This window comes from Coffea arabica, chromosome 7c (genome assembly GCF_036785885.1).
Source record: "Coffea arabica cultivar ET-39 chromosome 7c, Coffea Arabica ET-39 HiFi, whole genome shotgun sequence".
Taxonomy (NCBI): Eukaryota; Viridiplantae; Streptophyta; class Magnoliopsida; order Gentianales; family Rubiaceae; genus Coffea; species Coffea arabica.
The window spans coordinates 18,133,924-18,148,437 of NC_092322.1; the positions used below are offsets into that span (position 1 = coordinate 18,133,924).

Here is a 14,514-nt window from a genome sequence, read left to right on the forward strand (position 1 = left end):
GGTGATTAGCAAATGAAAGATAATGAGCAATTATACCTTAGCAGCATCTTCCAAGGATTTGTGGTAGAGTTCACTAGTTAAATTCTGCAAAATGAGAATCAAGAACCACCAAAATAATTCAGCAGAATGCAGTGTTTTATCACCAAATGACATATACCTTAGGCAGCATCTAGTTGAAGTTCATACAGAGTTGCTCTGTCAATTGACAAATCTTTAACATGTCTTCTATACTTGTTCTTTTCCATGTTAAGACTCCTCTCACTCCACTGCCAATTAGTCTCGCTCTAACTTATTTTGTCTAACCTGTTAACATATTAATTAGTCATAGAATAATCCTTTAATTGCTAAAAATGCCATACACAATATAAACCCAGAAGGAAAACCCGTCTAAAATAAGTTGCATGATAAAAGGTAGGAAGGCTACTATTATCAAACTGTTCACTAATGAATTAAAGGAGTGAATTTCAAATTATTAGAGACAACTTTCACATATCAGTCTATAATTGAGCATAGACATTTCTGATTCATGACATTTGTTCAAAATCTGGTATTTTGATAAAATAGAAGGTTGAAGGGAAAAACTCATCAGAAGACTGCACCTATATAATATTCAACCTCACACTTTTTCTTTTGTCTAAACAAATAAACCAATCAAAATATTATGGGTAAAAACCCTGCACCATGACAAAGATTACACATTCGCACTCATGGGAAAAAAATCTTAAATAGAGTAGCGATTTACCTACATATAACCATTTATAGAATAGCAATGAAGCAGGTCGACAATCTTCTTGGAGCAAGATATGTGAATAAGGCATAGGCAAGACAAACTGTAGACATATTTCTATTATTTCGACCCATAACATCAGAAGGCATTAGGGAAAAAATTTCTCAAATTTCTTACATGTGTTTTGATGCTTCATAGCCATGGGAAAAATCGAGATATGCATGTGGCAAGAAAAACAAGAATAAGTCAGTAATAGAAAAGAAAGGTTGCAACAAAGCACATTTAACCATATAGAACCTGTTTTTAATAAGGGATCAACAAAAACTTACAAAATTTGAAAAAAATGTTGGAGGAAATTTGTAATATTTCACCTGCAAGATCAGAAATTTATGTATATTAGACAAATAAAAAATTAAAAAAAATAAAGGGCTAAATAAGTTTTGGCAGGGAGGGAAGAACTTTAAAACAAAAAGCCTCTCTAAGAAGATGAGAGAGGCTGGAAGATGAAGAAAACCATCTTGCTCGTTGTTGTTCTCAGAGAGAGGCTGGAAGATGAAGAAGAAGAGAGAGAGTTGTTCTAAGAGGTTTAGAGAGTGACGGTCGATGAACAAGAGGGAAAGATGAGACTTTTGATGCATCGAGCCCAACCCCCTGTCAAATCCCACCAGAAAAAACTGTTACAGAGAGAGGAAGTCTACCCACCACATGTTTATTCAGAAAAGTGAAAAAAAAATGGGACAACGAGACTAAAGGGAAGCGTTTTTCTCAAGGTGGAGCAAGGTAGATTAATTAACTAACAACTAATTGCAACAAATTGGTAATTAATTGTGATTTGTTAGGCAACAAAAAAGTAACAATATTAATTAATTAATTATCAATTAATTGTTAAAAAGGACAACCAAATGTGATTTGATTGGCAACCAAAAAAAAGAGGTTAAATTTTGGCTAATAACTACACATAATTGATAATTAAATGCGATTTGTTGGGTAACCAAAATAATATTAATAATTATAAAAGGCTAATAATTAAATGTGATTTGTCAGGCAATAAAATTGTGAAATTATTACTTAATTAATTAAAAATTAATTTCAAAAAATTGATAATTAAACTTGATTTGTTGGGCAACCCAAAATAAAAGAGAACACTTTTTATAAAATTTGGAAAAAAATTGTAATTAAATGTGTTTTTTGGGGCAAACACAAAAAAGAAGCCAAAATTTTTGTTAATAATTGCAAAAAAGTTATTAATTAAATGTGATTTGTTAGGTAAAAAAATAACGCTATTAATTAGTTATTAACAATGAATTGTAAAATTTTGGTAATTAAATGTGATTTATTGGGTAACCGAAAAATGGAACCCAAATAAAAAGTAAATAAATAAATAATTATAACAAATAATAGTGGGGAATCTATAATTAAACATGGTGTGTGGCGTGACCAAATAATAAATGACACTAATGGAAGGGCACCACATTGTTGATTGTTTACGTAGAATTAATACTAAATAAAGATTATCGTGGAAATTTGATAATAATAATTGAATGTCTTCCCCTCTCATTCCAAAAAAAAACAAAAATAAAGAGCACCAATTTTTTTCAATGAGATTAGCTAGGTTGTCGTTGGAAAAAAATCAAATAAAGAGTAAATTTTTCACAATTGGAGCATAACAAAAGCAATTACAAAAAAGATAACATAATAATAATTAATACAATTAGAACATAACATAAGCAATTATTACAATAAATAAAAAATAATAATTAATAATTATGATTTATTTGGCAACCAAAAAAAACGTTGATAATTGTGAATAATTGGGATACCAATTTTTTGTTAACACAATTTATTGTTGGGAAAGGGAAAAAAAGGCTAAATTTTAGCACAATCCTGCATGCAATTAGAAAACTACCGCCTCCTATCCAATCAAAACTCGCCACATCACTATTTTCATGTACAATTGGAAGGACTACCACCAATTGACGAATCAAAGGACGACAACTCATCAAATTGGAATCAATTGGAGGACTACCACCAATTGACCAATGGGAGAGTGCCACGTCAGCAATTGAGTTCAATTTGAGGGAATGGCATTCACACATTTACTATATATGTTAATTTTTCAATGAGATTAGCTAGGTTGTCGTTGGAAAAAAATCAAATAAAGAGTAAATTTTTCACAATTGGAGCATAACAAAAGCAATTACAAAAAAGATAACATAATAATAATTAATACAATTAGAACATAACATAAGCAATTATTACAATAAATAAAAAATAATAATTAATAATTATGATTTATTTGGCAACCAAAAAAAACGTTGATAATTGTGAATAATTGGGATACCAATTTTTTGTTAACACAATTTATTGTTGGGAAAGGGAAAAAAAGGCTAAATTTTAGCACAATCCTGCATGCAATTAGGAAACTACCGCCTCCTATCCAATCAAAACTCGTCACATCACTATTTTCATGTACAATTGGAAGGACTACCACCAATTGACGAATCAAAGGACGACAACTCATCAAATTGGAATCAATTGGAGGACTACCACCAATTGATAATGGGAGAGTGCCACGTCAGCAATTGAGTTCAATTTGAGGGAATGGCATTCACACATTTACTATATATGTTAATGAATACTACACGTGTAGTATTTCTCTCAATACTAGATTGCAGATGGATCCCATATTCTATACTCAAACTTGCATCGCTATCACCTTTCGGGTCCCATTTTCAGCCCAAGTGAAGTCGGGTGCCAATTAGAACCCGTGTGGGTTGACTAAGATTTGGAATTACCCGAAAATGGGTAAAACCGTTTTCTATTTCAATTTTCAAATGAACAAACGAAAAGGGAGGGATTATTTCAGTTGGAAAAAAAAAAAAAAAACACTTTTTAGCCTTTTACCTATCTCAGTACCTCTACTTCCCAGTCTCCATTGTGCTCCCGCCGCCCGACGGCGCCGTTGAACTGCTCTTCGCCGGTAAAATGGAGGCAGTGGTAGTGGATGCCGGCTCTAAGCTCCTCAAAGCCGGCTTTGCAATTCCTGATCAGGCTCCTTCCATGGTATGCTGATAATTCTTTTCCCACTTTCATTGTCGCCTCTCTCTTTCCATTAATCCGACAAAAATATGATAGAAAGTAACTGGGGGAAAAAACCGTGCGTTTTTTTCTCGGTCTGCATAGTTCTTCAATCTTTAGCTGAAAAGTTCTCATTTTTGGATAAATTTTTATTGTTATGTCGAAATGAGGAGTGAGGATTCCAAAAATTAGGGCTATGTTCATTCCGAGTAACTTAAGTAATTCATGTTTAAGTTGAATTTTTTATGTAGCTTTTTCTAGTGAAGAATCATGTTTGAAGTCTACCGTTCTTGCAAATTGATGCGGCAAGCTATAGGAAACTTGGGGGTTTTAATCCGGTTGTTATTGAACCTCAGTTGCATTCTTGGGTAAGCTTTGTTGGGAAAACATTATGTGCAGATTAGTAAAAATAAGTTGGAAACCGAAATCTCAGGCCTTTAAGACTTTATCTGCAAGTCAGTTCAATTTGAGCTGAAATTTTCTTGTTATGTCAACAATACTGATGTGAACATGTAAAATACAGCTACAAACAGAAGGGGGGAAAATCCTCCTACTTAATTCCAAGTGGAGCAAAATATTTCATGAATTTTGAGCTGGTTATTATCTAGATAACTTCTTCCGACTAAAACGGTATCATGTGTCCAAGGTTGAAACCATTCGCCCACTCTAAAAATGGAAAAAGCCCAGAAAGTCGTTTGAAATATGTTTTGTTTTGTTGTTTGATGATCACAGATGTTATAGGTGTTATCTTTTTGAGGCTTTCTAGTCCTTTGGTTTATTCTTTAGTGTTTGGAAGGATGGTGTTTAACGTGATTTAAATGAATGCTTTAGATAATTCCGACACAAATGAAACGGATGCCTATAGATGCTTCATTAGATGATCCTTCCTTGGTTGAAGATATAACGGTGGATCCAATTGTCCGAGGTTTTGTTAAAGATTGGGATGCCATGGAAGATTTATTGCACCATGTTCTTTATACTGGCCTTGGGTGGGAAATGGGCAACGAAGGCCAAATTTTATTCACAGATCCACTTTGCACTCCCAAGGTCTGATCCTTTCTCCCTCTCTCTCTCTCTCTCTCTATATATATATATATATATATATATATATATATCTTTTTATATAAAAACATATAGATTTTAGCACCTTGACATACATATCTTTAGTGTAATGTGAAAGGAAAAAATGTATCTTTATTTTGAAAAGCTACCAAGAACTTGCTGTATGTGTGTATTAAATTCTAATTCATTCAAACTGGAAATATATGGCATATGTACATTCATACTCATTCTCATTCACATATGACTAGAGACTAGAAGAAAAAAATGATGGAAGTGATTTTTTTCATGGTTTTGGCTTCATATTTGGGTACACCATTGTGTTTCTTAGTCAGTGGTTGATCTTGTGCTGCAGAGTAGTGCTGTCTGATGATTCCCTCGTGAGATTGTTTCATTTCTATAGATTATGTCCAATGCTTTTAGTGATTCAGGATGGGTAGCCTATCATGAAGTATGTTGTAGTCATGATGTCTACTTTTCAACTTCGAACTATTAAAAGCTTTGACATCTATGTTTATGTGAGTAGATAAATGTTTTTAAAAAACAAGGTACTTTCATAAGGCCAGGTCTTTGGTAATTTTACGTGCCATTGCACTGTGGCTATGTTGGGAACTTTTTATGTTTGAACTGTTAAATAATTGTTGTCCATGTCTATGTGATGAGTTAAATGTTCTGAAAGCTAAGAGAGGTGATTTCATAAGGCCCACTGATATGTAAGTTATGTTGCATTATGCTGAGGCTGGGTTAAGAAGTTGCTAAAATTTTCTTAGATACCAAGAACTACTTTGTAGATACTTATGTTTCATGAAGTGTACAAAATCATGTATCATTCATTCCTTATTCAACGTTTAACATGCCTATAACGGTTTGATGGTTTCAGGCTGTTAGGGAGCAGTTGGTGCAATTGATGTTTGAAACATTTAACATCTCTGGCTTTTATGCTTCTGAGCAAGCAGTGTTATCGCTTTATGCAGTAGGGCGCATCTCAGGCTGCACGGTTGATATTGGTCATGGGAAGATTGGTATGTTAATTAACTGCCCTTTAGTATGTAAACCTTGCTGCTTTTGATTTTCTCATAAACTCAAACTAAGTTTAAAAAAAGATAATGCAAAAGTACCTTTAGAGGAAACACTCCCTAAACTCAGAACTGGGATTTTTGCTATTTACATCAACTGAATCTTATTTCATCAAATGGTTGTGAGGCTGAATTACCAATCTAAAGATTCACATGGTTATTACGTACTACTAGGAACATTTCTTGACATATAAGAATAGTCCTTGAGCACCTGTTGCATGCGGATTTAGTTTTCCTCTCAAGTGGAATGCCAATTCTAAGCTGACTCAAAGTCTTAACCCCCTTCATACTTTGAGATCATCTCTTTACCTACCCCTACACAATTGTGTTCTGATGAATCAAATTTCTTGGTATATTTCTTATTCTTTTTTTCATGAACTTTTGAATACAATTTTTGTTCCTTATCTAATGCGTGACTTTGTTTTTAATATATTTATTAGTACATCTGATGCAATACAGAGTGATATGAGGCTTCTGGAGTTTGTCATGATGCCCTTGTAGTGATTGCATCTTTTAGGATCATTTAGTTTTCACATGATTACAGCTTTACCATTTCAGTGCTGCTTATATTAGCATGTGTTGCCTCGATTTGTGTCTGAAGTTTGTGTTTCACAACTAGTGTATTGTTAGTGTCTCTAGTCCATGCTATTCGTGGGTTAGCTGGAGTTTTGCAACGTACAAGTCCATTGGTGGAAAATCATGGTGATTTTATTTGGTTTTAATAGTCATCATGTGATGTCTTTTGGTCCTCAAGCCTTGTCACTTCATATATGGATTTCAATAGCTCTGTTCTGTACAGGATTTTTTGATTGTAGTGTTTAAGTATGTTTTGTTGGTTTGACTGATCTTTTGAAGGGTTGAAGCAATGATATAGAAATTGTGTAGTTACCTAACAAGTTTCAAATCATTCCCTTTTTTGTGAATTTTATAGTGGAGAGGGTTCTCACTTTAGTGATTCATTTTTTGTTAGGGGAATTATTTTGAACGAATTTTCATCTGTGGTGGTGTATAAAGTTGATGTACCAGACAGAGTACATTGTTGTTTGAAAAGCATGTATTAAGATGTATGTAAAGAAAACTACATGACAATAATTTTTAAAGGATTCTATGTGTGTGGCATAAAGGCCTAGGTTGAAACTTGACCATGGCCTGCCTTAAAATAGCTTCTGCAATGTATGCTATAGTTACAAGAGGCACAGAGTATCAATAGAAAACCTTGAATATGGGCCTGATTTAGCCCAGGGTTTCATCTAATAAACTGACAACTCTAAAAATAAGCAGCCAAGTATCAATAGAGAACCTTGAAGATGGGCCTGATTTAGCAGAGATTTTCATCTAATGTAAACTGAAAAAGGCCAAAAATAAGCTGCCAAGTCTTACTTTAAAATGAGAAAACGTAACTGGACTTCATATTCTCTTGCCAAGTAAATTTATTAGAAAACCAAGTAACATTAAAATTCTACGCTACACTGGGAAGAAATTTGTGAAATCTTGAAGCAAAAACATTACTATTACTGTAAGCTGTATCCATAATACTAAGCCATAAGAGATTTTTTTTTCTCCCTGCTGCAGCTTCATCACAACCAAATCTATGTACCTTTCTCATTCAGAGTATGATCATGAGCAATTATATGTGCTCCTAGCTCTTGGAAACTTCTCTATAAGTATTAATTTTGCATGACAAATCCAGTTCTGAGACCAACATTTGTAACCGCCTTTTTATTAAATTAAAATTTTTTTTTTCTAATTTCATGTGTAAAACCTTCTACACTATATCGTCTCACCACCCATTTGTCTTAAAAATTGTAGGACAATTTTAGTAGTGCCATTTTATTCATTTTGCTTTCCATTAAGTGTTGATATACTTTAATTACGATTTCAATGTTGGGAACAATTGTTGTAACTTTGCTGTTAAAATATATATTGTCCTGAACGGATATGGCTTAGCAGTACAAGTCAATAGGATCAAACCCAGAATGTCCGAGGTTCAACTTCTGCTGCTTGGAGTCATGTGGTGGCTGTTGTGGGCTTGGTTAATTCATCCCAGTTGCGTAGAAAAGGGTGGTTGGACAGATAAAATTGGAAGGGCATATTGTTCTGCCAAATTATTAACAAATGGTGATAATTGAAATTAGTCATTTCCTGATATTTGACATCTGAACAGAGGGTGTTTTGGTTACTTCCACCTACAAATAAAAGAGGTAAAGGCTATTTACAGCTTTTAAGAGTAATCTAGTAAGGCAACATACAATGACGCAAAAGGAAATGTAAAACCTGTTCTAGAGCACCTCTGGATTGCTGCCCCCTTTCCTGTATCTCCTCTATCTGCGATAGTGTCTTAGTCCCTGTTTAATAATTCAATTCAACACTTAAACTCAATGTATTCAAATCTTAATTTGTTCAGACGCATTTGATAATAAAAAATTGAACATCTGGATTAATTAAGTGGCACTGAATTTTCTGGGCAAGCTATTCATTTATTACTGAATGTGATATGCATTCAAATGTATTTGATTTAATACTAAACATTTTTAAAACTTAATGGATTCAGGCTTCAGATTTCAGATTTCAGTTTTCAGACTTCAGTTTTGTCAAACGCACCCTTAGTCCAAATTATGTCTCTGTTTGCATAATTACTGCTGAAGTGTATGTCTAGATTGGAAATAAGAGTTTGAAGGAAAGGAAATTTATATAGATATATGGTTTCTCCAACAGTTTAAGAGTGTTGGTGGGTTTTGCATGAAAGGATACTGGGCTTGACGAGTTCCATGAGTGAGGTGGAGGGAGGACTTCTAGATGGCAGGGGAAAGTTATGGGTTCTTCCGGCATGACACCAATCAACAAAAACATAAAAAAAATAAAATCTAAAGCTAGTTCAACAGTGCCTCCTGATTGTCATGTATCAATACAGTCTTGTTTCTCTGTCTCCTCAATCCACTGCACTTCTGTCGTTTAAATTTTCTAGTGTTCTCGATTATAACCACTCACTACCAAGGTGCATTTATTGATTGAAAATAAAAGTTTGGACAAAATGGTACTGGAGATTATATGGGTCTTTTGATCTGTTGCTATGGGCTCTGTTGATTTTATGTTTTCTCAAATGATTGTAAGGGTGTTGGTGGATTTAGAGCAAGGGATATTAGGCTTGACAAGTACTGAAATGAGGTGGATAGGAGGGTGTGAAGATGGCTGGAGAGAGCTGGGGGTGATTTGGGATTTGGGTGTTCAGTTATCATGGTCTATCAATTTAGGCCCATTTCTCTGTCTCCTCGAGCCACTATAATTTTGTGGCTTAAATGTTCAAGTGGCTGCATCGTAACCACTACCAAAGTGCATTTCTAGATTGGAAATAAGATTGCAGACAAAAGGATACTGGAAATTCTGTATAGTTTTTGGTCTTCTACAGTCAATATTTGCTTGCTTTTTGTTGTCATGGGCTCCGTTCATTTAATGGTTTCTTAGACAGTTCTAATGGTGTTGTTGAATTCATAGAAAGGGTTATTGGACTTGGTCAGTTCTGAAAGGAGAAAAGGGGGGGGGGGGGTTGGGTTTGGTTGTGAAGATGGCATGAGAGAATTTTGGGTGGCTTTGGGATGTAGGAAATTTTTTATTGATGGAGGCTCTTGCTTTCAGCTTCAGTGTAGCTGTAGAATGTTTCTTCAACTATATGGACTTTTTACTCATCTTTCAAATGACAAATTCATTTGCTTCATTAGATTATGATGATTTCCTTCTCAACTATACTTGATCAGAACAATGTCGTACCATTATATTTTCTATTCAAATTAATTGTATAGCCTTATTGAGACACTCAAAATAATTGATTACTCTTTTATTTTGTATTGTATCTTGTAACATTTTATAGAAGTAACTTTCATTTTTGGACAATTTTATTTTCCTTGTTTTCCATGTTAAACTTATCTGCTGCAGTGTAGTTATGTCATCTGTTAAGTAATACATTAAATTTGCAGATATCGCACCAGTTATTGAAGGTGCCGTTCAGCACATAGCTTCAAGAAGATTTGAATTAGGGGGCTTGGATTTAACAAAGCTGCTAGTACAGGAACTTGCCAAATCTAATCCACAGGTGAAGCTCAGTTTGTCTGATGCTGAGAAAATAAAGGAGCAATATGCATGTTGTGCTGAGGATGATGTTAATTATGAGAAGATCCAGGTGTCATGCCCTGTGGAGCAGCATACTTTGCCCGATGGACAGGTTTAGACTATTACAGTTTAATTGGTAATGCAGCAAAATTGAAAGTTCAGACTATAACAGTTTAAATGGTAATGCAGCAAAATTGAAAGTTCTAGCACAATTATTCCGATGGTTTTATGTGCAGCAGAATTCACCCATCTAGTAGTGGTTATTAACCATCTGCACTTTATTAACCAATATCAAACAAGCTGATAAGTTCTTATTCTGATGTAAAATTTAAGAATCAATCTTCCAAGTTGGAAATTCAGCATTCATAATAGCTATAAATTATTCATTAATAACTGATATTTGGACAAAACTTTGCCTCCACTTGTGCCTAAGAATGCAACTTTATTCATGTGACCTATTTGCCATTCCTGAGGCCATAAAGCGAGGTGAGTGCTTATGCGAGTGAAAGCTGAGGATGGTTGAGATATGAAGAAGCTAGTTTTAAGCAGTTGTTTTAATTTTAGAACCTGAACTGAATCTCTGAGGCCAGGACTGTCCTAGAGTTAATCTGGAGAGTTGGTAGAGAATCATAAGTGCTAGTAGAAAATAAGTACTAGATGTCTTTGCCAGTACTGGAATAAGTGTACTATGGGGTTCTTACCTCATGTTATGCTGAGGCCCACCATGCGCTCATGGGACCCCCCTGGAGTTAGGTTATACATGGACAGAATGGATATGCTTCTTCAGTTTTTACTCAAAGAAATTAAAGGGAAATGAGAATATAGCTCCCTTTTGTGGCGCATGTGCTGATTGGGTGACTGTCTTCCATCGCCAGCTGTGAATTTTGTTTCATTGGCATCAAGTTGCCAATATTCACCAAAATCAAGCCTGTTGAACCTGGGTTTTGGTGGTTGATCAGTTAATCTGAATGCAGTAAAGCTACTGGTTGATCTACAAAGGTACTAGGGGAGCTACGCATGATATGTTTTAGAATAGTTTACTCAAATAGGAGAATATGATTTTGTGGATATCTGGGAGGATTGAATGCTGTGTGTTTTTGATGCCACGGATAGGATGTAAATTTTGTTGCTCATGGGTCCTTAGCTGCTCGTGTGCACTTTCTTATCTAACTTGAGTGGTTTCTGATGCTTGCATAGGCTTCTTGGTTGACTTTTTCTTCCTGGAATTTGAGTTCCTAGTGTGGATAACGAGCAATAATGAGCAAAATTTCATAAAAGAACAGTTCAATTTGAAAGACTTAAAAACCAAAACCTAGTATTGATATCAGAATTCAATATGTAACATATGAAATTAATTGAAAATGAAAATATGAAAGAAATTATTCACTTCTTTTGGTCCACTCGAATCAAAATTTGAACTAACCACTTGGCAGGAGTTACCGGGTTGGGGTGGTCGTGGTGAGAGGTACACAAAGGTGGAGGTTAGAGTTCTTTTGTGGGGAGCATGTTTCAACTGATGGGTGGGGGTGCAGAGTGTGGCTGACTAGGGTGATTTGAGGTTAATTACAAGAAACCAAAGTTTGGGGGCTTATTTATGCATCAGGCTGCAATCATCAAAAGAGAATAGGGATCTTGTCCGGAATAAGTCGTAAATAGTTGTTTCCACAACAGAAGTTGGGGAAGATAGATGGAGTCAGTCTCCACCATTTAATTGCACTTGATCTGTGTGTTGCCACTTTGTCCATTTCCACACCACTATTTGGCCAAATATGTGCAAGCCTGCTGTGCAAAGGCTCTTGTGTGACTCTTTGCACTAAAATCTTGCTGATATTATATGCATATCTATGATTAAAAACTCATTTTATTTGTATATATATACTTATTAGGCATGTTCTCATGAACTTTTTCAAATGGATACTTAAGCTGTTTCTGATAGCAGAGGTTGTAATTCAGTCACGTTTAGGGGTATAACCTGACAACTTCTTTGTAAACATCAAAACATTTGGGTTATTCTTATTATTGCTCGCTTGTCCCTTTGTTTCAGGTGATTATGATCGGAAAAGAAAGATACACCATTGGAGAGGCTTTATTTCAGCCATCAGTTATGGGTTTAGAGGCTCATGGTATTGTAGAGCAGCTTGTTCGTAGTATATCAACTGTTTCCTCTGAAAACCATCGACAACTTCTAGAAAATACTGTGCTTTGTGGTGGCACTGCTTCTATGACTGGTGAGTTCTCTCATCAGTTCATAATTGAATCAGAACAGGCAACCTTATGAAGATTTCCCTTAATTTGATATGTTCGTCATTTCTGGATCATATTCTTGTGATCTGTGTGCTCTTGTGGTTATGTTGAAGTAGGTATCAAATTGTTTCCTGCACTTCTTTAAACTTTTTAGTGTTCTTTTGGCCGTAGAAAGCTGTCTGTTCAGCTTATTTACTTTCTTTCCTGATAATGCCTTATATTGTTTCTTTCAAATGCAACCTTGGAAATTTAATAATACTGTGGACTGCCAATACATTAATTTTGCAGGAAGAATGATGCTACATTTCTATATTGCTCTGTGGCCTCATCTTGTGCTCATCTATGTCTTCTAATTCTTTCTTTACATTTTGCATTTTGTTGGTACCTTTTTGTGTGGTGTTGGGTAGACCATATTTTTTTAGGATTGAAGAAATAAAACTTGCATTATTGCAAATCAAATGGATCACAGAGCAAATGGTCTTTTTTGGTCAGTACGGAGATAAATTGGACATTTTGAAAGAGCAGCTTAAAGATGGGTTAAGCGAAAAAGGATGAAGATATTGTACTACACCAGCCCATTGGTTATTATGAAATGTGGAATTTTAAGTTTTTGGAACTCCACCTCAGCCTTAAAACTATATGCCGTTTCACCGCTAATCCCCACTTTCCAGTATGTATCCTAAATAAGTAATACAAGATAATTTGCTTTTCCTTTTCTATCAAAATAACACATTTAGAGATTGGTTTTGGGTCATTTGATAAGCAGTCGTGAGAAACTAATTTCAAGATGACTACATCATCTAATTAATGTTAAGATGCTGAGTACTTTACACCACCATAACAGGTAAATATAGGGTAGAGATGAGCACCACTTAGATTTTACTGTTTCTTGCTTAGTTTAATGCCATGGGAGATCTATGGTTTGACTGTCAAACAAGTGATGAGAATAGTAGCCATATAAGTTTTGAGGTATAACGTGGAAGTCTTTTGCTTGAGTATTTGCAGCTTGTCTCGTATGTAGTGGATAAGCTTGGTTCATGATTATTGCCACTCACATTTAGAAATCTGAATGGACACTTAAAAAAAGTGCCTTACTTGTTACCTAACATTGTCAGCGGAAATCACTAAGAGATTTGACTCCAAATTTTGGTGCTTGATTTTACAGGCTTTGAGGACAGGTTTCAGAAAGAAGCAAGTCTCTGCTCATCAGCTATTCGTCCTTCTCTGGTGAAGGTGATGTTGTTTCACAGTTATTTCAGCTCCTTTTGCCTTTGCTGCATTTGAAATTTCTTGTATTGGAATTCTGCAATAATATATTCTTTTCCTGCCCTACAGTTCTTTGGTTCTCTGTTCTGTTTGCTAAACTTTTCCCTTATCACTCCATTTCCTAAAATTTTTCCACAAAATGAACTTGAGAAATTTCATTTTTCTTTTTGAAAAATAATCTGTTCCTTATGTTTGCTAAAGAAGGTATTGGTTTGACCATTTCATGAGCCTACCTTATGGAAGCTTTGTGGAACCAGAAACTTGCGAAGTTGTGGTTGAGTTAGAAAGCTTTGAACTTTTTTGAGAGTTGTGGTTCTGGCAATTAAAACCAGAAATTTCTTCTGATTCTTCAATCATTACAGCCACCAGAATATATGCCAGAGAACTTGATCACATATTCAGCATGGGTAGGGGGAGCCATACTCGCCAAAGTTGTTTTCCCACAGAATCAACATATAACCAAGGCAGATTATGACGAGAATGGGCCTGCAGTTGTTCATCGCAAATGCTTTTGAGGAATGAGTTTCTAAATTTTCAGTTGGTTGTAAATTCCACTTCTATTCCACCTGATGTTTATTTTTGCAAAGTGGTTTCTTGGACAGCAACCACAGTTCACCGGGTACGTGTTGTATTCTACCTGCTGTTTACTGTACATGCAGTAATGGTGACGCTTAGAAGATTCTGACTTCTAGCTACCTGCTCTTTATGTTAACCCTCCTGATAACTCCCAATGGTAAGATTTAAGATTTGTGGCTTTGTCCCACTGGCGGATCAATTATCTGTTATAGCTTAGATGTTAAACAGAGATGATAGTTTAGACAGAGATGATAGGAGGAGAATGAGGGGTTGGGTGTTGGGTCTTTGCTGCTAGATTGGGATGAGTATGCTGGTCCTATGCTTCTGTCCACTTTTTTAAGTTTGGTGATGAGTATTATGGTCAAAAAGTATTTTGGAGTTGAA

General features: G+C 35.1%; 1 protein-coding gene across 1 annotated transcript; it reads left to right on the top strand.

Moving 5' to 3' along the window:
* The first annotated feature begins 3,571 nt into the window (after window positions 1-3,571).
* LOC113697881 (actin-related protein 7) lies at window positions 3,572-14,514 on the top strand. The gene is made up of 7 exons (XM_027217482.2): window positions 3,572-3,790; window positions 4,637-4,852; window positions 5,745-5,886; window positions 9,912-10,156; window positions 12,089-12,272; window positions 13,454-13,521; window positions 13,917-14,514. The coding sequence occupies exons 1-7, from the start codon at window positions 3,713-3,715 to the stop codon at window positions 14,067-14,069; spliced, it is 1,086 nt and encodes a 361-aa protein (XP_027073283.1). The 5' UTR covers window positions 3,572-3,712; the 3' UTR covers window positions 14,070-14,514.